Below are 23944 nucleotides of genomic sequence, written 5' to 3'. Positions count from 1 at the left end.
GTCGTGGGACTACATTTGTTAGCATCACCTCTTGCTTCTTGTATCACACATTGCGGGATGCTTTACTCCTGGTTCCCCTTTATCAGCTGGCCCTCCCCAGAGCTTTTCCTGGCCTCTCGATGACCACACTAATCAGCCAGATTCTGATGCATTTAGGTATTCCATTTTATGGGAAGTTCAAATGGGATGGTGTTCATATGGAGGGCACTAATGCTCTAAATCTAGGCTGGGGTCTTTTGGCAGCTCAAGAACTTTACCCTGACTCACATGAGTTTGTCTTTTGGGACAGGCGCAGCCCTCTCCTTGCTCGGCCATTCACATAACTTTTTGGTTTCGCAGGCCCATTGCTTGATACATTTACAATTTCGGAGGCCTCTGTGTTCGGTTTCACTACTGGGGCTTTGGATGGGAAGGCGATTCAACTATGGTGCTACTTTCAGCAGGGACTGCACATAGTAGGCCTCTCTTCATATATGGCGGTGCCTCAGTATTTCTCAAGTTGGGGGACCAGGGCCTATGTTGATATCCTTGTACGCTACATTTCAACTACTGTACTTCACTATCACTCATGCCCTATTACCGTGCCTACCTATATTTCCACAACAGCTACAAAACACAATATTTTTTAATCCCACTTAAATTGTTTGCGTTGGGAGCTGGACGTCCATCCCAACAGATTAGTCTTTTCAGGTGTCAGCAAGTTAATTTACACACTATCCAGTAGGCCAGGATGGCATCCACTGGGGCACAATATACGAGTAAGTGGACCAGGGTCTGTCATTGGTCTCTTAAAGGGGGTGGACCCCCTTACTTGCTTTTCTCATTCTCGGCCCATCTGGCCCAATCAGGGGTCCAGGTAGACACTTGCAGTACATACTTGGCGATTATGGGTGCTTACAAGAACTCAAAGGAAGGCCTCCTCTTGGCGGCAAACCCTGTGGTCAATGCACACCTCGAGGCATTATCTAGATAGTTTCTATCTGTGCACAGACCCCATCCCATCTGGGGCCTGAATGTGGTATTGGCCCTCCAGTGCAGGCCATTCGAGCTGCTGGCTTCAGTTGATATGCAGCGGGTCACGCTCAAGGCAGTCCTGCTTTTAGCGGCAACATCTGTGCATCGAATGAGTGATCTTCAGGCAACTGTACACATGCAAAGCTTTCAAAGTATTACACAGTGATAACGTCTCCCGAACTCACCCGAAGTTCTTCCCCAAGTGGTCTCCCCCTTTCATCTGAACCAGAAAATGTGTTTGCCAGTGTGTTTCCCTAATCCTCATTCTGAGACAGAGAGATGTTTGCACTCTTTGGATCTGTGGAAGTGGCTCAAATTCCACCTATTGCAGAGCAGGCAGTTCAGGAAATCAGAAGCACTGTTCGTCACGTTTGGTGGCACCGCCCTGGGGAACTCAGGCATCCAAGGCCTCCATTGCCAGCTGAATGGTGGTGGCCATTTTGGAGGCTTATGCAGCAATGCACAAAAAGGTGCCTGCAGGTATTATACACATGCGATGAGAGCCAGGGTTACGTCAGTGGCTTTCCAGGGACAAACCTCTTTTTGCAGGCACTACTCTTTGGACTCCAGCTCCAGGAGGGACACAGAGTTTTAGCAGGCAGTTCTCAGGAACATCTTTGCCTCTAGTTAATTTCCACTCCCCGCCCTATTTTCGGTGGAATCACCCACAAGGATGGAGGAAAGGGGATGGGATGGGATGTATGAGTAATAAGTTACTCACCGTAATGACTAGAGTACTCATAGTCCTAAATCCCCTTTCCTCCATACGTCCCACCCTGAAGCCCCTGCTGGTAGGTCAAAATCTTAAAATATTTAGCCAGGTTTACTAGTGTGTGATGTGTAAGAAGGGGACTGAGGTGAGGCGGGAGAGGGCGGGGCTGCTAGGCGTGACCACGTCCAAACCCACAACCCTGCATGCTATACAAAATTTAATGGGGAAGCCTGTTTATTTGCTGCCAAAAGGTTCTGGCACCATCCCTGTGTCGGGGGACGCCCACAAGGATGCAAGAGTTAATTTAACAACTCAGAGAGTATGTGTGGGTCCCCACAACGCCTCCACAAACCACAAATCAGTGTCCAGTCCTGCCAGAGGGACAGATACTTTGTTTCTCTCTTGGAGTCCCCAAGACTCCCAGGTCAGGATTCCCCAAATGTACCCTGTAATCTTTTTAAACAAACCGGTCACCTTGTTCAGCTCCTTGCATTAACGTGCACCCTTTTGGCTGGTCCATTTTCCTTTTTAGGAGGCTGCTGAAGCCTTTCTATAATCCGGAAACAAAGGCTTGTTCATTCAGGTGTCCATATAAGTGATGAGCTCGGATTCAAAATCCAATGAGATTCCACAGCAAGACTGTGCCTAGTAAGCATGGAAACCATGGTTTGCCACACATGAGCATGGTCTCTTTGAGACTCCAGGTTGGGAACTTAGGTCAGCCATGGCCAGGTCTGGCCGATGAGTGTCAGGGTTTGATTCCTGAATCCACATCCTGTGTATTGCTTGAAAATGTTGGAATTTGGCAACCACTACATTTTAAGTTGTCACCAAATGTTTGCATGGTGCAGTGTGCTTGATTAGAGGCTACTTGTGCATCCAGTTTCTAAGATCTGTATAAGAATAGGGACATGTGTAGCACACCATTTGTCGAAAGCTACGACGTGTACCAAAGCAGCTTGAAGGACTTTCCCATGAACGACAAAGGCTCCGGTCCTTCACGATACAGTCTTGTGAAGTAAAATGGAACCTGAGAACTCCAGACCGCTCTCCAAAACCAAAGGAAATCACACAAGTGTTCCTTTTCTGTGCTCATTGAAGTTACTCACTGTATGAGCTTTACTTTCTTCTAACTGCATGGCCTCCATCTGCACTGCTTTATCCACCAAGTCTGCAATTTCGTCCATGAAAGTAGCGGCACTGATCCCGGGCATCAGGCACCTCTTTGTTCACTCCAGCCATGATTTTGCACCATCCTCATTGGCCAGGGCTACAGCCACCACACCGTTGCCTTCACAACTGGGCCATGTCTCGGAAGGTACTTTTGCCTCCAACTGTTACCTTATTGTTGGGCTTTGTCACATTAGGTGGCAACATACCTATAACAAAACATTAGGTATAATCCAGGCTCAACTGTGCCCTGTGCTGAATAGGTCTAGTTTTGGCAGCTCCCTTTCACTGTAACCCTGAGCTTTCTTTTTGGGGTTATCCTTTTTAACATTAGGTTTTTCCTCTGTTCTAAAAACCCTATCAGAAAACATTGAAAACTGAACTTGAAAGTCCCATTCGGTACTTTTAGTGACTTCTACGGAAAAGGGTCTTCGCTGCCCTCAGACATCAACCTACAACGCTACTCACCTGTGGCATAATGCATTACTGTTTGCACTAAAGCTATATAAATGATATATTTAAATACATTTACTCTGTAAATGGTCCCTTATTTTGTGTTGCTTTATGCCACCCTGTTAACTTCACTCCACCCGCCTGCGCTCTTGACACTGGCCTTTGCTGCCCTGCAGCAGCTTTACAACCTTATGCCCTACCAGTTGCCTATAACCTAGTGGATCATCTGATCCTTATTACTTGCTTCCATGGATAAACTGGTAAAATGGAAATGGCCACGAAATAGATAGTATCCTTTCTTGTGTTGCTGCATTGTTAGGAAAGATTTCTCTTTCCTGCACCTTTCCTTCCATTTTTATGGCCCCCCCAAACCTTTTGCTTTTGATCCTGACCTGTACTTTTTACAGTGCAGTGAAGCCTTAAGCTTCACTACGCTGTCTTTTGCTCATCTGTTATGGGGAAAAGGACATGCCCTTCAGGCTGTCAGTACTGGAAAGCATTGTTTCCCTTAGTCTTGCGACTTTGTTCCTACTTTTAGTAACTTATTATCACTTGTGATAACTTTTTATCATTATACAATGCATCTTACAATGCAGTACAATGGGGCACACTTTTTGTTTTCCCTAGGCTAACATCCAAAGGAGTTTTGGTTACTCTAGGTGTGCTTAATGGACAAGCTGGTGGCAGCAGTGACTTGTTAGCATTTTTTGGTGCTTTTTCGTTTTAGCCTTACTGTGTTTGGCTACTAACTGTAGCTAGTGTCCAAACATGGCTGTGCCACATGGTTTTTTGCTTGTCCTTGGGCCATCCTGTTCTTTAGACTTCTTCCTGGCCTGTGAGCCCGGGAAAATCCATATATGGACTTCCAGTGCCCAGGAAAGCAGTAGCTTCTGGAGGGCTATGTGTGTTTGCTGGCAGGATGTGGGCTGGGACTGTTTGGTTCCAATCCACAAACTGGTTTCAGTGTGCCTGAGTGGTATGCATGAGTCTTCCTGCCAGTGGTCCTGCTGGGGTGGGTGTTTGCACAATCTTGCTATTGGCTAGTGGGAGTTCCGGCTCTTACCTGTGTGAGAAACCTGAAGGTGTCTCACTCGCTAGTCCTCGTAATCTGTCATCCAGGTGGCCAGGACACAGCCTTCGCTTCTGGATCCAGTTCCTGGGGATACACCAGTGCAGGAGGATCACCTGGGTGAGGGGTCTTCGGGGAGTGGGACTGGGACACCGGTTGGCGAGACGTAGTATCCCCTTACCTGTAACACTGGTACCCCATCCTACCAGGTAGAATACTTAGGAACTCGACCCTCACCCCCTCTCCACTCCCCCACAACACAAACACTTTCTCATGGACAGCTCGCTATGAGAGAAAACGGACTAACACCCGAGCCGCATACCTGACATGACCCAATACAATGGTCAGGAAATTACTGACTATTACACACACCTGACTTCCATTACACTTCCCCACATTGATAAAAGGCGGAACACAAGAGCGCCAGCGAGAGCGAAGCACATGGGGAAGCAGCGGTTCCAAGATGGCAGTTTAATACAAGGCGAAATACGGAAAAACAGAAGGGCATCGCAAGGAGGTAAGTGCCCTTGACCTTTTCGTCGAGGAGCCGTTATTTTCATGAACCTTTGAGAATAGAAAAAGTAAGACCAGGAAACAAAGCTGAAGAATCCTGCATTGTGTATTGGCGGTACCTGGGGCTCTCCTCCGTCCATGGTGAAGGCAGGGAGAATCACTTGTTGCCGTGGTACTGTCCTTGGCTCCTACAACAAAGCAGCGCCAGTGAAGTGAGCGCAGCCGGTGGGTTGGGGAGACTGATACCAGACCGGTCTGTGTTGAAGCCAATGTTGCAAGCGGCAACATTGTATAGTGAACGCTGAAGTGAACATTGTATGAAGTGTATGTGATAATCAATGCGAGTAAAATTGAACCACAGATGAGTGATTGAACTTTGAAGCCAAAATACAATACCTTAGACAGAGTGGTCCGGCATCACCTGTGTGCTCATTCGAAAGTCTCTGTAAGGTATCCAACTGAAAGTTTGACAAAGAATTGTGAATTGGAGTGGTCCTGCAACGGGTCAAGCAAAATCCAGAGCACAATCGAAAGTCTTGGATGTAAATAGCGTAAAGAAAGTTGATGATGAAGTAAATGAAGTTGGTTCGATCCCGGCAGAGGGAGATTAGCTAAGAGCTTTTGGTTAAAGCAATTTGGTTTTAAAAGGTTACATTGAAATGGGTCTGATCCCGGGCAGAGGGGGACCCCGGGTGAAGCGAAAATCACCTAAGAAGGTTTTGTATCAAAGTGGTAGGTCTGAGCCCGGCAGAGGGGGACCCGCGGTGGATAGTGAATCACTTGAGAAATTGAGTACTTGTGAAAGCCTAAAAGGAAAATTACTTATTGTTTGTCACATCAGGCCCTCTGAGAGAAGAGACTTTGAAAGGCAAAGCGACTTGGGCAGGGAAGGCCCTGATGGTAATGAACTGTATCGTCGTGCTACAGAAGCCAGAGACACTGCTAAGCTCAAGTGTACTGCCTTGTCCCGTGCTGAAAATGTGGGGCAGGAGGCAACAGCCTGAACATCCTGGCATATCTTTTTGTGTACTCTTCTTTATTTTTCGTAACACTGTTTCTCATACTATTTGTATTTAGAGGTAAGGGTTGGCAATAGCTTTATTAGTATAGGCCCTTTTATTTTTACAAGACACCACTAGGATTGCGCTATTATTATTTGATTGTCGTAGCTTGCTCCCATCTGAAGATTAGGGGATTAGATAGGCGTTTTTCAAACCCTTTTTGAAGTTCAATGAACACCCTTGAACTCTGGTCAATTGTGTCTGTTTTACTGTTGATACCATGCCTTCCTTATACCTGGCTTTTAGGATAAGAAGAGGACACCTTGCACCCATTAGTCAGACATCCTGGAGTAACCTGAAGGAGCCATGACTCTTGGAGTGAAGGGAACATCCATCCCTGACGTCTGCTCGCTACCCTGCAAAGAAGAGTTTTCAGAAGTGTCCCGGGACCGTCCTGTGGCGATCCCAGGACCAGCTCAGAGTTTGGGCTACCGTGCTGCGGACGTGGCCGTTCCGAATTGCGACCTGGAACTTGGGGGACCATCAGCTTGTCCTACAAGAATTACCTCAGGAACAATTCAGAGTCCTAGCGTCAAGGGGACCCGTGATAGGAGGAAAGTCTGACTGCGACAAGTGAGGCCCTTTGCATCACTGTGCTGCGGTGACCACCATCCAAAACAGCTTACCTGACCAGAGTCAAGTCCTGAGAGGGGTCCTGCATCGAGGGATTTGCTGCATTCTGAGAGTCCTTTCACCGGTGAAAGACACCAACCGGAGATCAGCTCGAAAATGCACCCCTGCGATTCGAGGACTGCGGCTGATGGCTGGAAAATCAACCTCGGACCTTCTTCCATTGACCTGCCAAGTCCTGGGAAGAATCGGAGTATGGGGGGTAAGTTACAGTGGTTCTTACCTGCCCCTAAACTCACATTAAAAATGTTCCTAACTTTTACAAAACCTTTACTATACTTTGGTTTTACCATAGCTTGCTGGCACAAGCGTTCTGAAAGTTGGGACACTTCTGTTAGAATCCATTGTACTCTTACCCTTGTATCTGTTCACTGGACCCCAGAGACCCTACCCTCATTTTTTTCCAGCTTCACAAACTTTGTCGGAACTTTCCTGAACTTTTGGGCATAAGGGCCCAGACAACATAGGAAAGGACTTTTAAAGTCGAGGTTAACTCTCTGTGGGCCTGTAGTACATAACCCAAAAAGCACTTTCTTTTACAATGGTTTGATTTGTGATATGCCCTACTTCAGTGTCTTCATATATGTAATCTATTTCTGATGCTTGTGGATCTGCTTAGAATCACATGCTGTGCATATAGTCTGATATCTAGTGGTAATCGCAGAGTATTGCATCTTTTTTTCGAAGATGGAATGGGACGTCGACATAGGCTTGACCGTAACACTATCCCTAACATGTGTAGTGTACCCAAAATCCCTCACGCTTCGAGGTCCCACCAGATTGTTTTTTCCGCCAGCCTATTTGGTCGCTTATGCAGAGCTCATAAGAGTTTATATTGCTATATCTATTCCCACGGCCTACGGTCGTTTAGTCAACTTCAACGACCTTCGCGATGGCTGTATCGTGGGTTTCCTGCCCCCGCCAAATACATCTACAACTGCTCGGTGACTGCTGACCGTGTGGCCTCGGCCCTCAGGCCTGGCCTTTACAGTAGGGAGAGTGGGGCCCTGTTTCTTTCTTCTCTGTGAGAATGCATTTCCTTCACCCCGCTTTCTCTTCTCGGTCTTGCTGCCGCTAACCTCTGCTATGGAGAGTACTCCTTTTTAAATTCTGCCCGTCTTGTAACGGTCAAATTTCCCTGGGAAGACGATAGCCGATGCAATAATTATCTTCCTTGTGACCATGACGAGCGCTCGTGTAAGGCCTATAAACACTTTCGGCCTAAGACGCTGAAAGACAGGCGGACTAAGCGATGGGCGGTTTATGCTATGAAGGCCAAAAAACTACCCCCCCCCCCCCGGCGCTTCGGACGAGGAACCTGTCAGCAGCCATGGCTCTGATTCGGAAGCCATCAACCTTTCTGCAGAGCCTACGCTCTCCCAGGTGCCCGTCCACGGCCCGATAAGCAGACCGTCGGCACTGTTAAGAGGAAGTCCCACCCCAGCAATAAGGGCACCCATGCGCCACGTGTACTTAAGCACACAAGATGGTACCTTCCGAACCTCGCAGTTCGGCTCCCTCTCCTCAACCGCACCAGCGCCATGCAATGGCATAAGACTCCTTCTGGAACGGGCGGTCGTCTTAAAATGTCAACGGCCGTCGACTTGCCGTCCACAGGCGCTTGATCGCTGAAGGACTCTTATGGTGTTGCCGGCCGCACTTTTAGGTGTGCTGAAACCCTCTAGGCCCTCAATACAGCTTCTGAAGATTAGCAAGAAGCTTTCGGATGCCCATTTGGAGGCCAAGGACTACAAAGGCATCCCCTCTCCCCGAGAGTCCCCCAAGCCTCTTTCTAATGCCTTACATAAGGGTTCATCCTCTTCTAGGCAGCCTTTCCCACCTCCTGACCCTTCAGCTTTCTCAGAATGGACTAGGTAGAGGTTTGAACAGTGTATGTCTAAGATGGCTGAGTTTGACGTTTCAGACCAGTATGACGGAGCCTTAAAGAGACCTAGGGAAGTGTACTCTTGCCCCATCCCCTCTAAATTTCAGAAACTTCCCTCCCCTGGTGCCCAGTTTTCCTCTTTGAAGAAACCACAGGGACACCACAATATCTTTGGGGACATCCCTGATGGCCCGACCCAGGACGATTCTTATGAAGGGTTTAACCTTCATGATCAAAACCCAGACTGGGATCAGGCAGAGGAGCAGGGCTCGTGGCACACACTGCCACATACCACTGACCCAGGCTTCATCTGTCTGGATCCCCCTACTACTGCTCCGCAGAGAGATGCGTCGGCCATTGAAGACCAAATGCTGTTCAACTCCCTCTTAAAGAGAGCAGCCGACTATTTGAAAATTACTACGAACGAAGCCGCCCCTGACTCAGACATTGTGGTGGACATCCTCAAGGAAAAGACTCTGGTTAGCCAAGCCATCCCCTTATTAAATTCTATTAAAAGATGCCTGGCCCCTTCTTTGCTGTCCCAGTCTATTACACGGGCAGTCAATCCCCTGGGTAAGCGGGTCACCGCCTCTGTGGCCTACTCCACAAGGATCGCAAATAACACCATCGTCCGACATCTAGTGGAAATCACAGAGTATTGCATCTTTCTTTCAAAGATCGAAAGGGACGTCGGCATGGGCGTGACAGTAAAACTATCCCTAACGTGACTTGTAGTGTACCCGAAATCCCTCATGCGTCGGGGTCCCTCTGGTTGTATTTTTTTCTGCCGGTGGAGCCTTATAGTCAGCATGAGCGAGTACGGAAGAGAGAAGATGTAAGAAGTCCATATTCCTTCTATTCCACGAGGGGACGTGGGGTGGCCGCATCCGAATCTAAGCAGGTACAATCATCAGAAATGCTATTACGGTGAGTAATCCGTGTCTTCTGATGCTTGTGGATCTGCTTAGAATCACATGCTGTGCATAGTCTAGCGAGCAGTACCCAGAGATGATTGTGGGATCTGTGAAGGAACAGTAGCAAAGAGATGTCTTAGCACTGCTTGTCCCACCTGCGAATCAGTCCTAGAGTGTGTATCCAGGCAGTAGTGTTCTGTAAAGGTGTGTACAGAACTCCAGGTTGCTGCTTTGGAAATGGATTCAAGGGGAACATTTGCAATGAATGCTATGGTAGCCCCTGTGCCCCGAGTCGAGTGTGCTTTAGGCGCAAAGGGTAGATCTCTCTTGGCAAGAGTGTAACACAGTGTGATGCAATTTACAATCCACTTGGAAATAGCTGATTTAGAGATGGGGGTCCCATTCTCTGTCAGCTACCACTGAAACGAAGAACTGATTTGCTTTTCTTAGTCGCTTTCTTTTCCAGATAGTAGGTTAGCTCTCTCCTTACATCCAGTGTGTGGAGGCTTCTTTCCACCACATCACTGGGGTTCTGGAAAAAGGTGAGTCGTTATATGAACAGGTTTACATGGAACTTTGAGAGACAATTTTGGGTGCATAGCGCGGGTGTGTGCGCAAAACCACCTTGTCTTTGTGAATCATGACAAATGAGTCCTGAACTGAAACCGCCTACAGTTCACTAAATCTCCTTATAGAAGTGATCGCCATCAGGAAGGCGGTCTTGTGCTTTAAGTCTAGCCTTGGGCATTGCTTCGGAGGGAGGTCCCATTAGTCTGGTCGGGACAACATTCAGGTCCCACCTGGGAGCTGGGTTGGACATGGGGGGGATGAGCTCTTTTTACCCTTTCCATAAAGGCTTTCCACCATGAAACCTTGCTCTGGGACGTGGTGTATGCCGAAAGTGCGGCTAAGTGGACTTTAAGAGAATTGAAAACCAGTCCTGAATCGTAACTGGTGAGTTAGGTAAAGGACAATATCTTTAGGTGAGCAATCAGTAGGATTGATGCCCTTGACATTACACCAGATAACAAAGCGCTTCCATTTGTTGGAGTGGCAATGTCTGGTGGTAGGTTTCCGTGCCTCTCTGATTATGTCCATTCATCTCTGTGGGAGCTGAAGGTGTCCGAACTCTATGACCTCAGGAACCAGGCTGATAAGTTGAGTTTGAGGGCATGTATTTAGTGTCTCTCCCTGCTCTTGAGACAGCATGTTGTACAGGAACGGCAGCTTCCTGGGAGGGGAGACTGACATTGCCATGAGATGGGAGACCCAAGGTTGGCAGGCCCACATAGCGGCAACCAGCATTATCGTGACTGATTCTTGGTGCATCTTGTGCTCTGTTCCATTGAGCAGGGGAATCGGGAATAGGGGGGGGGGGCAAAGCGTAGACAAATCTCCCAGACCATGTTATCCAAAGACGTTACCTTAGGAGTGGTTCTGTAGGTACCTGGAGGCGTAATCTGGGCATTGGGCGTTCGCCAGAATAGTGAATAAGTTGATCTCTGGAAAGCTCTATTCTGCGAAGACGCAGAGTAAAATGTCCTTCTGTAGCCGCCACTCGTGTTCTACGGGTAGGAGGAAGTCTCTGCTGAGTATGTCTGCCAGAAGATCTTTCCCCCAGAACATGTTGTGAAAGGAGGAACATATGTTGTGTTTGAGTGCCCACTTCCAGATGTTTTGGGACAGTTTGGACAGCCCTAGAGAGTGAGTGCCCCCTTGTTTGTTTAAGTAGTACATGGCCGTAGCACTGCCCATGAGGACTAAAACTGTTTTCTCCTGGATGTGTGTCTGGAAGGCCTTCAGGGCCTTGAACACTGCTAGCAGTTCCAACAGGTTGATATGATGGGATGCTACTGCTGGAGACCACACGCCGTGCGCCGTCTGTTGAAGGAGGTGAGCTCCCCAACCCGTTACAGATGCGTCTGGTGAGAGTGGTTTCCACTGACTGGGTGGTGAAGGTTTTCCCTGCAAGAGGTTTTCCCTTCACCATCACTGCAGAGACTGCACGAGGGCTGCCGAGACAACCACTAAATCGTCCCACTGCCCGCTGGCCTGACACCATTGGCTTGAAAGCCACTCTTGCATGGGGCGCATGCGCAGACGGGCATGAGGAACTAGGTAGATGCGGGAAGCCATCATCCCCATCAGTCGCATGGCTTTGCGTACGGTCACCTAGTGACTGGCTACATAGGGAGGGATATGGAACAGCATGTTTTGAACCCTCTCGTTGGAGGGAAAGACAAGCCCGTCTTTTGTCCGAATTAGAGCCTCCAGAAACTGTTTGACCTGGCTTGGTTTTAGGCTGGATTTTTTGTCGTTGATGGAGAATCCTAGGCTGAAGAGGAAATTTACCGTCATCTGGGTATTTGTCGGGCATGTTCCTTACGAATCCCCTGTTATGAGCCAGTCGTCGAGGTAGGGATAGACTGGGATGGACTGCCTGTGCAGGTGAGCCGATACTACCGCCAGTACCTTTCAAACATGCTTGGGGCTCAGGCAGTGCCGAAGGGGAGAACCTTGAACTGAGAGATGAATAAAAACCCCAGACCCCACTCCCTACTGTAAGGACCAGGCCAGAGGGCTGAGGACACGCTATCGACAGTGGTCGAGCTGGTCACAGTCGCCGAGCAGTTGCAGATGTCGGCAACGGCAGGAAACCTATGAAGCAGTCGTCGAGGAGGTTGTCAAAGTTGACTAGACGACGGTAAGCCATGAGTAATGCATGTCAGTCATGACGTGATACATCCAAGAGGATTTTGCTAATATTTGTGTTTTGTAAGGCAGTGTAGCACAGGTGCTATTGGTGGCATGCAGAGCGCAAAGCTATGTGAAGGGTGTGTTGGATAAAGCAAACGCACCTATTAAAAAAGATCAATTTAAATTGTCAAATGGGAATGCTTCCCTATCACAAGTGTCGGCTGTCACATGGTCATTAGAGGTGAATACATCAGACACCTTCAACAGTGAAAATATATAGGTTTGAAACCACGCAGTGTATTCCACTGCTTATGTCGTCTACATGTTGAAATGCCTTTGCAGCAAGTTTTGTGTTTGAGAAAGCACAAGCAGTGAAGGAGTGCATCAGCCAGAACGTCCGGTATGAGAAATATAAACAGGTATACGTTTTCTGATTGTGAAACATTTCCCATTTCGAGAGTTCCAAGTGCTGGAAAATAATTTATTTGGAGATAAATCGGTCTAAAAGGTTACAACTTATTTTGATTTCCTGGATTCCTTAATGGCCTGCTTGAATTATTACTAGAACCTTTCCTGTTTCCTACATGATGACAAATGCAATGAATTGGTGGACTTGTAATTCTCGAGTGGCGACAAGTTATTGAAGGTGGGCAAGTAAATCATAGAGTTCAAGTTAAGATTGTCTTGAGTGGCAAACAAGTCTGTGTCTATGTTGGAAAACCTGCCATGGGGCTTTGTTGAAAGTGGTTGTGAGACAACAGGGAAGCAATAATAGGTCCAGGTTTTGTGGCCATTGTAATTAGGATATTAGTTTTAAAGCAGTTTGCTTTCCTTTGGTATAGATTTGGTAAACTATTTCAGGGCATATACAAATCTATGGAATGTTGTGGAAACAAAGTGGTTGCATGCTGCTACTGAAGTGGTCTTAGCACTACTGTGGTGATGCACCCAGTGATGCACCCAGTATAAGATTCAATTAACATAACTCGGCGAGAAGCCGGTTTTAGCGTCATTTTGACAAGTGTGTTTTTTTCTTCTGACTGTATGTTGGCCTCTGCACAAAATTCTTCTTTGAAAACTGAAGTATGTAGTCTGTTGTGAAGGGCAAGTACGGTTGGTCGGGCATAGCCTCCAGACTAGTGAATGTACATAGAGAATGAGTCTGGTTTGGGTTCAGGGTTGTTTTTAGGGAGAATTCTCAGAAATGTGTTAATTCCCTTCTACCTTGGAGACCCCCAGCTCTTTTGCTTTACTTTAGTTAGAACTTTTAATTTATTTTTATTCTGGAGAGAGTGAGACCCTTTTCCCACTCGCTCATGTATTTTTCTTTGATTTGAACACTGTGTTTCTTTTGGTTTTGGAGTCTGACAAACTCCATAGGCATCATCATTTTATATTGTGACACACAGCACCTTCAGTGCAGTGGAACAGGGAAGTCTTCCAGATTTCCCCAAAGGTTTAAATACTGTCTCTTGGTTAAACTACCGTTTCCAAGAGCAGTAAAGTGAAATTGTCTTTTTACTTAATTTTTGTAACTTTGTAGACCCAACTCACACTATCTTCTATAGAGTTCTGGAGGGGTTACTTAGTTTCTCCAGCATGGGGTCTGGTATGGATTCACATGCTCATGAATATTCCCCATCGTCGGGCTGGGAATCCTCGGTAAAGAAAAAATCAGTATCAGTTTCATTTCTGATCTGTCTTTCGTAGTAGTAACCAATCACTGATCTCTGCGTCATACTGACCACAGCCAATGACTGCCCTCTACCTAAGACCCGCCTCTGGCAGCCATCTTCAGACTTTTACCGCACGTTCAAGTGCTATTTTTTCACGTTTTTTTCTCAAAAGAAATGTCTCTTTTTCGGTCAAAAGAGCCTCAAGCTCCACCGTTTCTTCATCCGATCAACGGGGACCCGTGTCGGATTCGTCTACGCCCCTCAAGGGTGAAGATTTCGTCGAGCCACGCTTTTGGAGGACTCCAGAAGTTTCTCAGGGCCATCTCGGACATGGCCCAGGAGAAGGGAAGCTCGACGCCCGGAAAGCTCTTCAGGGTCTGCCCTGGATGCCAGCTTCAGAATGTCTTTAAGGAGGACGAACACTCCCTTTGTCTTTACTGCCTACATGAGGACAAGACGTACGTGGAGAAGGACTGTGCGTTTTGCGGCAATATGTCGGAGCGGACCATGAAGGACCGCCATCAACGTCTCGCCAACTGGCTGGAAAGGAAGAGCCCGTCGGGCGAGAAAAAGAAGTAGTAGTCCGAGCGGTCTTCGAAGACCTTTGAGGACACCCCGGCGACGGGGGTCCAACACAAGGCCAAGCACCGCGAGTCTGCTGGCACCGGGAGCGCCGAACAGTCGGGCTCTACGGGCACCAGGCAGGGCGCATCCTCCCCGGCACCATCAACCACGAGCCAACGCTCTGGTTCGGGTAAGAGGAAGGCCGAGCACCCGGCGAAGCTCCTGGAGAGACCCCGGTCGAGCTCGAAGGCCCCATCGGAGGGGGAGCGAGGCAGTGACCCTCCCCCCAAGGAGAAGGCGGTGAGCGCACCTAAGGTGGTGAAAGCCTTAATCCATCCGGCCAAGGCCTCTATCGAGACAGTCGCGGCGGCCCTGGCTCAGCCTGTGGAGGCTACACCAGTGGTGGCGACCTCGGGGCTCAGTCTCCCTGCCACCGCGGAGGGAGTCCTCTTTTATGCCCATCGACAGGACCCCCGTGAAACCTCCCGACGGAGAAGAAAAAGGGGGGCAGGAGGTCGTCATGGATTCGGCCTCAACCTCTGAGGAAGAGCTGATCGAAGTCTTGAGCCACGGCGTTGGCGTGGAAGAAGTCCAGCCCGTCGGGAGGGACCCCGACGTAGGAGACGACGATAATGTCGAGGGTGCCGACGGGGCTCCTGACCGCCCGTCGGAACCCCCTCAACCAGTGCCGCAAGACAACTCTGCGGCCATTTTGTTGGCTATACAGTCCTTATGCTCGGAGATACTGCCGTTACCACCAGCGGAGGAACCGCTCCCGACGGGGGACCCGGAGCCAGGCCCTTCTGGGAGCCCTCCCCCTAAGAGAAGAAGGATTCTTCCTCCACCTCCTTGTCAGCCATCGCGCCCTGTTCAGCCTTCCTCCCCGTCCACGACAGGTGGGGATGATACGGGGACTGACACGCCCGCGACGGGTACAGACGACGAGGTGTACAACGAGGATCTGCCGTCGTCACCTCCCACCCGGGCTTCCCCGCCCGACGAGATTGGATCGTTTCACTCCATGATCGCCAGGGCATCCGAGCTTTTCCAGCTCTGCCCGGAAGAAGGTTTCCTTTATCAACGACGCGAGGCCAAGAGGAAGACGGTCCTCTCTGTACCTCTACTGGACGATATTTGGGATGAGGGCCTCGCCCTCCTCAAGAACCCATCCATGACGCCGGCTAGAAGGGATCGGTACGAGAAGAAGTACTGGGTCCCGGACGCGGCCCCCTTGTGCCTTGGGGCACAGCCGACCCCGGACTCGGTCGTCTCCGCGGCGGCCAGGAAGAAAGTGGGGGGGGCGCGGCCTCTACGTCGACCTCCCCGCCGGACGGCGAGGGAAAGAAATTAGATACGATGGGACGCAGAGTCATCTCGTCTGCAGCGACGACGATTAAGGCGGCCAACGCCTTGGCTATCGTAGCCCGCTACGACAGGGAGTTGTGGTACAAACTGGCCCTCCTGCTGGACTTCCTACCGGACGACAAGAGGGCGGAAGCCCTAGAGATCTTGCAGGAAGGAGAGGTGGCGTCGGACCACGCCATTACGATTGCGACGGACATCGCTGACACTGGATTTCACCAGTTGGGCAACGGCGTGTGCCTTAGGCGGCGTGGATGGCTCAAGGCTACTGACTTCTGTCAGGACGTGCAGACCAGAGTCTTGGACATGCCGTTCGACGGAAACAACCTGTTTGGGAAAACAGTGGACGACTCCCTTCAAGCCATCAAGGCAGACACGGAGACGGCCCGGGCTCTTGGGGTTCTCCAGCAACGGCGGCCGCCCTTTCGGAGCGGCAGAGGCAAACAGGGTGCCTCCAAAGGTTCCAGCAGCGGATTTTCCACCTACCGTCAAGTGGCCCGTTCGTCGTCACAGGAAGCTTACAGGGGACAAGGCAAGTCAGGCGGACCCCGCCGTCGTCACCAAGGAGGACAAGGCGGCAAAGCCTCATCTAAGCAGGACTGAACCGGCCGTGGGGTCGGGCCCCCACCGAAGCACCCCGGTGGGAGGCCGGCTGGCGAGCCTCGTCAGCGTGTGGGAGTCCATCTCCACCAACCGTTGGGTGCTGGATGCCCTGGCTCAGGGTCACACGCTCGAGTTTCTAAAGAGGTGCCCGCGCGTCCCCTCTGTGGCCAGGAAAGAACATCACGTCCCTCAACTTCCCTTGGAGGTAAAGGCGATGCTCAAGAAGGGCGCCATCGAGCTCGTCCCAAAGAGGCTTCGGGGCTCTGGAGTTTACTCAAGATACTTCCTCGTGAAGAAGAAGACGGGAGGATGGCGTCCCATCCTGGACGTACGACGACTGAACAAATTCATCAAGGCACAGAAGTTCCGGATGGTCACCCTCCAACACGTCCTGGGTCAACTGGAGGAGGGCGATTTCCTGTCGTCGTTGGATTTGGAGGATGCCTACTTCCATATTCCCATCTTAAAGGGACACCGAAAGTTTCTCAGGTTCGTGGTCCAAGGGCGTCACTACCAGTTCAAAGCCCTTCCCTTCGGATTGAGGTCGGCACCCAGGGTGTTCACCAAGTGCCTCGCACCGATGGCGGCGCAGCTGCGCCGAGAGGGGATCCATGTCTACCCCTACCTGGACGACTGGCTCATCCGAGCGAAGACGAAGGAGCTCGCCGTGGAGCACACGGCAAGGACCGTCCAACTACTCACGGACCTGGGATTCTCCATAAACTATGCCAAGTCCCACCTGGTGCCCGCGCAAGACACACTGTTTTTGGGAGCGAAGCTCGACACAGTGTCACTTCTGGCCTCTCCGTCGGAGGAAAGTACGAGGGCCATCCTGGGCAAGGTGCAACAGCTGTCGACCATGGAGGTGGCCAGGGTGAGGTCCATCAAGTCCCTACTCGGCATGATGTCATCGTGCATCTACCTTGTGCGCCTATGCAGGCTGCGGATGCAACCACTGCAGGAGTTCCTCGACGCCCGTTGGATGCAAACGGCGGGCAGTTTCGAGGACAGAATCGCACTCAACGAGACTTTCTGCCAAGCAATCCAGTCCTGGGGCACCCGCGCGCACCTAGCAGCGGGCATGGACTTCCAGACCCCGGCACATCAGGAAACGGTGACTACGGACGCCTCCCTGGACGGATGAGGAGCGCACACCGGAGATCTTCACGCAAGAGGCCTTTGGTTCCCGGAGGAGAGGTCTCTGCACATCAATGTCCTGGAGCTCCGAGCCGTTTTCTGGGCCTTCAGTTCGTTCCGTCCGTCCCTCAAGGGCAAGGTGATAAGGATCTTCACCAACAACACCACCACAATGTTTTACATCCGGAAGCAGGGGGGCACCAGATCCCCAGCCCTATCCAAGGAAGTGCAGGATCTGTGGCACTGGGCTGTCACCCAAGGGATATTTCTAGTACACTTCCATCTGGCAGGAATAAAGAACACCATCGCCAACTCACTCAGCAGGGAGCTGCGCTCGTGCCACGAGTGGGAACCTCAGCAGGATCAAGTGGATCTCCTATTCCGACGATGGGGCAATCCACAGATCGACCTATTTGCGAGGTTCGTCAGCAGGTTTCCCCAGCCGGGGAGCATGGGCGATGCCTTCTCATTCCCCTGGGACGGCCTATTCCTGTATGCGTTCCTGCTGTTGCAGTTGCTGCTGTGACTCATCAGTCAACGTGCAGGATGATCCTCGCACCGGCATGGCCGAGGCAGATTTGGTTTCTGGACCTTCTGGACATGTCAACGTCCCCCTCCCCCACCCGTCAAACTGCCGACGGACGCAGATCTTCTCGCTAGAGAAGGAGGCGCCATCCTCCACCACGAGCCAAGGTCGTTGAACCTGAAGGCCTCGCTCCTGCAGCACTAGAGTTTTAAGGGTACGATATCCCGGCAGACTGCAAGGAGGTGCTTGTAAAGGCCAGGGCATCCTCGACTCTCAAGTGCTATGGACACAAATGGAAAAGGTTCTCTGTCTGGTGCCGGGCACAGATGATTAACCCTCTGCGGATTTCGGCCCCTCAAGTGCTGCCGTACTTGCTATCGCTGACCATGGTGGGGCTGGCACATACCTCCATCAAGATCCATATGGCGGCTATCTCCCGCTACACCAGAACTCCGGGGCGCTCGTTGCTATGGTCCCATTGCCTGGTGAAGGAGTTCATGAAAGGACTGTTCCGATCGTTCCCGCCGGTGAAGGCTCCGGCCGCAGCGTGGGAGCTTAACGTGGTGCTGACCAGGCTCATGGGGCTGCCATTTGAGCCGCTGCATTCGGCACCGTTGAAGTTCCTGTCGTGGAAGACAGCTTTTCTTGTGGCCATCACCGCCACACGACGAGTGGGGAGTGGGAGAGATCCAGGCCCTCTCCTGTAAACCTCCATACATGACATTCCACGAGACGAGGGTGGTGCTGAGGACGCACCCCTCCTTCATGCCCAAGGTGCCGTCGGACTACCATCTCAACAACGAGACCAGTGATTGGTTACTAGTAGAAAGACAGTTCAGAAACAAAACTGATTTTTTTCTTTACCGTGGATTCCCAGCTTGACGACGGGGAATATTCATGAGCATGTGAATCCATGCCAGACCCATGCTGGAGAACAACAGTTACAGGTGAGTAACTTGTTCCTTCAGCAACGTTGAAAGCTTGCTTGATTCTTGCCTTTGTAATTTCATTTGTCCCATAGATCAGATATTCAATGATCTGTGTTGTAATATCGCTTGTTGCAATATTCACAGAGATGTGAGGTTGTTACGTTTGTCAACTTGTGCAAATCGTTTATAATCAACTTCTCACACCTTGGTGCACCATTAAAGAGTTTTTTCTTTTTGCACATTGTTTTATGCATCCTTGGAGGCAAATCAAACACCGACGTATCTTTGACAGATTGATTTAACATGCAAGCAGCAAATAAAAGTTTGACTTTGTTTTTCTCTTCCTGTAGGGTACGCCTCTCAAGTACGACACTAGTTCGTTGTCTGTAAGTGCCAAAAAGCATGACGTGCGGTCAATCATCGGGAGCCCCGGAAGAGCATTTCATTCCGTTCACCCGCTGGATGTCATGCAAGACCCCAGGACTCTTGAAAGAGCATGTTATGAAGAAAGCCTTAAAAGTAGGAACTGTCCTGTCACAAACTCTGGGGGGTCAATCACTAGGGGAGCACCTGTCATTGTGCCTGAGCCAGGCAAGGCTCGCCATAGCCCACTTTCGTATGAGGACCATCAGGCAGCACATGGGGCTGTCTACAGTAGTCACATGCCAAGGGGCTCTCCGGTACCTTCAAGGGAACAGGCACAGAGGCAACATGAAGGTAAATTCTTTCGAATCTCAATATGCTTTTGTGGCTTATGCATGGTTTTCTCAAAATGTAAGAATGTTTTTAGAAATCTAAGGCAGCCTTTGATGTTATTTAGGTTATGCTTGTCGTAGAATGTTTTTCTGCACCTTAGATTTGACCAAGGCGAATTATCATTTGGATTAAATAAATGAATTCTTCATGATGTGTTTGGGCTTAATGATATGTTAATCGCCCCATGTAACTCTCCATTCGTTGTAAGGTAATAATATCCACCTAAAAATAACTCTATACCCTAATCTTGACACACATCACCCTGGTAATAATCTCGACATGGATTTAATAGCTCCCTAGTAAAATATCAACATTAAACATTTTGGTCACACCCTTAATCAAACCGTCCCCACTTCTTCTAGAAATTATCATTACTATTCTAAGTCCAGCCTGAGTATTTTTGGGGCAGTTGTTTAATGTTGCTCATGACATATTTCATGTTGATGTTTTGTGTACAGAGGTATTGCATGACTGTTGGTTATTGCTGGGATGTTTGTTGAAATAATAGTATGGGGGCTTTTGTGTGGAACCTTTGACTGCATACTGCTGTACTCCTACGTCCCGTCCCCTTTCCACCATACTGCATGGGCGTTTCTCGCCAGGGACGGGAGACGGAACCTTTTTCACCAGAAAAGTCGTCTTCCCCTTTAAATGTAGATGCACGTGGGGACGGTGCTCCTGGGTTATGCCTCTGGACTAGTAATTCCATGCGGTGTTCCCCAGAGAAGTACTTTTGTCTTCTCGTTTCCTTGTACTTAACCAGGCACCCCTGTCCTCTGGCACCACACTCCTCCCCAGTGCATGTCCAGCCTGCGAGGGGCTCTTCCCCACATCCGACCCCCACGCTCTCTACCTACGCTGCCTTGGCCCCGACCACAGCTGGGAGGGCTGTACTCCGTGCAAATTGCTGACACCACACGCTCTGAAGAACAGATTACAAGGCATAAATTAGTTTTGAAAAATTGATTAGCCAAAATTGCTAAGTAAAAAAACAATTGATTAGCAATCCAACCTAAATGATTAGATATTTTGAAGCTTTATTTTTAAAGGGACAAGCAGTTAATTGCAACATGGCAATTGCCTAAATAACACGCAGTTTCAACTAACAAAATGTTTTACAAAAGTAATCTCTGGCCTTTTTAACTTTGCAGCACAGGCACTATTCATTTATCACATGGATATTTAAACAACGTTTAGAAGGCCTCATGCCTGCAGGTTGTTATCCGTGCGGGACAACTTCTAGCAAATGGCTGGGAGTAATGTATCTCCAGCCAATCATCGGGCAGGAGAAAAATCATAGCACAGAGCACCTCACTGAGAACACAGCCTGCAGGCATATGCCTTCTAAATGCTTTTTGAAGCGTGCGGGGCCTTTCAACCTTTTCCATTGACAGGGGTCCAAGCCTGGGAGGGTCCACCAGCAACTGTCCCCATGTTGGTAGTCAGGAATCTTATGACATTGCAACATACTTCTTATATTCCATACTTTAAATGCGTAATTTGCAGTGCACACATTACACACATAAACTGCATTTACTGGAGCCCTTTGGGCCATCACCTTCCTTGGGCCTCCTCGGTTTCTAGAAGGGTTATCACCTTGTTGCCTTTTAAGCCGGGTGGCTTTAGAATAGACTGTTGCTGCTAAAGAAGGATCAATAGCTTTTCAGTGGAAGTTTAGTGTTTCAGTTGCCCGCTGTTTGGCAGTCTTGTGATAATGTGGTATTAACCAGAAGCCACCCCCACGCCCCATCACTCCCTGGCTGTATTCATTAGAATGTGCATTTGGTTGTATTATTTCCTTTGTATGTATTTGTTCTAATTTAATTAAGTGTAAAAGTTACTTGTAAACTGTAAAACACTTTTTTAAAAAAAGTTTGCAGACTTTTTCCCCACTTCAGGCTAATGGGCCCCCAAACATCAGAATCAAATGGGCCTGCACGAGCCATGACATATCTTCAGCTGGCCCTGGTGCAGTCTGGCTCTTCAAAGACATTTAAATGGCCTCATGACTGTAGGTTGTGTTTTCAGTGCCGTTGATGACCATTAGCAAATGGCTGGGAAGAGTATATCTTCTACCAATCATCGGGCACGAGAAATATTATTTCCAGACACTTTATAACACACAACCTCTTGATAATACAACATGCAGGCAGACCCGCCTAACCTCGCCCGATTCTGTCTTATTTTTAAGTAGTTGTCCCCATTTTCAATATAGGGAAACGCAAGGATTGAGTTTACAGTCATTATAGAAGCTGGGCTGCAGAAGTCACAGGGTTTTTGATTTTCAAATGTAGGCAGGTCTGCCTGCAGGCATATGACCTTGTATGTGTTTGAAGCACGATGTGTAGACAAATCACTGCACTCCTACGTTTCAAAGAACATTAAGAAGGCTATGCCTTCAGGCAGAGGGGCACTTGTGCCTCTACCCCCTCTCCGTTCTCTTTGAACAATGGGGGAAGGAGTGTCATTTTGCAACCAAAAGGAAGCTGGATTGATTGACATGCTAGAATCACTCCGGCTGGCCACCTCTCCTTGGTTCTGGCTTAGTGAAGTGTTAACATGTATCTTGAAAAAATAGCAAGTGCTTCTCACTTCAAAGAGGGGTGGAGAGATGCCTTATTGTGGTTAGTCTTGATTGGGGGTAGGTGGTGGACAGGTCAAACTGTTTGTGGCCGAGCTGTCGGAAGTAGGAATTACAAAAGCAGAAACTGCAAAGACAGCCCTGCAGTTTAGGCGACTGTTATAGGTTTAGTCCTGCCTATAAATGCTGTGGCTTTTTTCCCCAATTCCTGCTGGTAAATGGGTTTTTAAAAGGTGGATGGATCCAGCCACCTTGCTTCGCAGTATGGGAATTTCTGCCCACCAGCGCGAAATTTGGTTCTGTCCCTGTAACGAAAATCAAAACTTGGCACCCATAACTACAGGCAGTGGCACACCGTGCGGAGGGGTGGGGGGGGGCCAAGCGGCCTCCACATGCTCTTTTGAGAGCATGACCAGGATTTTTGTCACTGACTGGGACACCTCTCCCATTCGACACTGCATCTGAATGAGGATGCCCAACGGGAAAGGCGTCCCACTGGGAGGGCAATGTGTGATGAGCAATTCCTGCTCAGCATGGTCATTGTCCTGGCAGCAGGACACCTGACGCCTTCCAAACGGGAGAGGTGTCCAGCTGCCAGCAGGACAATGTCCCAAGGTGCATGAGCTAATGTGAGCTATTAGGCACTGATCGGAGGGGGGGGGGCTATTAGCAGGAACCTTTTGTCCCTTTAGAAATGTGCATGGGAGGGAGTGATCCGCATTGAGAAGAGTACATCATACTGCAGGCTTTATGAAATAATGACTATGGCTTTACCCAGGGGGATTTGTTATGCTAACCTGAATCTGCATGATGTTATTGTGATTTTGCATGAAGGATGTGGAAAATACAACAGACGCCATCCTCTTATTGCTCAATATATTTCTGTAATGATGTATATAGTGTAAAGTTAATTATGAAAGGGTAGTTTATTATATAATGTGCTTTGCTTGCAAGGCATTTCTTTAAAGTATTATTTAAGCACATGAAATGCAAAGGGAAACCTTAATGAATATCTATATCCACTAAACATGTGAAGATGTGCTCAGTTGCTTAAATTGTCCACTTGCCGCTTTCACCATTTTACCAAAATCTGTGATCCTGGGCAGATCTTTTACTGTGTCTTATCTGCAGCTCTGTGATTCACTTCAGGGTGTATGTTAATATAACATGCTGTTATTTAAAAATAAAAAACAATATACCCTGATATAGAGTTGCTCCATAAATAACAATAGTGCAATTTAGGTATTTTGCACCACAGTTATTTGCCACTTGTCTTATTTATGGCAACTTACAACTTATTCTAAAGTCGCTTCCTTGGTGCCTCAAAGTATCAAAGGTTGATGCTCCTTGCGATGTCAATTTCTGTGAAGTCATTTCTGCTGGTGCAATCCACATGCAAATTTGGAGGTTTGCATGTATTTTGCCCGAGAGCACTTGAACAGAGCTCTAATAGATTTGTTTCCTGCATCTGTAATGATTCTGCAGTTTTATTTATTTTAGTATGTGTTAAAATGCCATCTACCACTAGCAGCGGTTTGTGGGCCCGAATGAAACCCTCTGGAATTGCGCGCACTGCATTTGTGGGTAAAGTAGCAGGACTTTTCGCATTGCTCGCACCCCCCACTCCCTGACCCCACTTGCAATGCTGGATATTCCCCTTCCTACAGCCAGTGTGATCAGTGGTGTGGCAGT

The 23944-nt window shown here is 49.0% G+C and overlaps 1 protein-coding gene across 6 annotated transcripts in view; it reads left to right on the top strand.

Moving 5' to 3' along the window:
* The window catches only part of NCOR2 (nuclear receptor corepressor 2), a 2813293-nt gene that overhangs the window by 2506633 nt on the left and 282716 nt on the right, over positions 1 to 23944 (top strand). For all 6 annotated transcript variants that reach the window (XM_069619703.1, XM_069619702.1, XM_069619704.1 and 3 more), the window contains one exon: positions 19266 to 19632. In XM_069619703.1, the coding sequence (XP_069475804.1) occupies positions 19266 to 19632 (367 nt within the window). The remainder of the gene's footprint in view (positions 1 to 19265; positions 19633 to 23944) is intronic.

The sequence above is a fragment of the Ambystoma mexicanum genome, chromosome 10 (assembly GCF_040938575.1).
Source record: "Ambystoma mexicanum isolate Mex_15411 chromosome 10, UKY_AmexF1_1, whole genome shotgun sequence".
In the NCBI taxonomy this organism is placed as follows: Eukaryota; Metazoa; Chordata; class Amphibia; order Caudata; family Ambystomatidae; genus Ambystoma; species Ambystoma mexicanum.
Note: the sequence above shows the minus strand (reverse complement) of the source record. Positions and strands in the feature narration are given on the sequence as shown.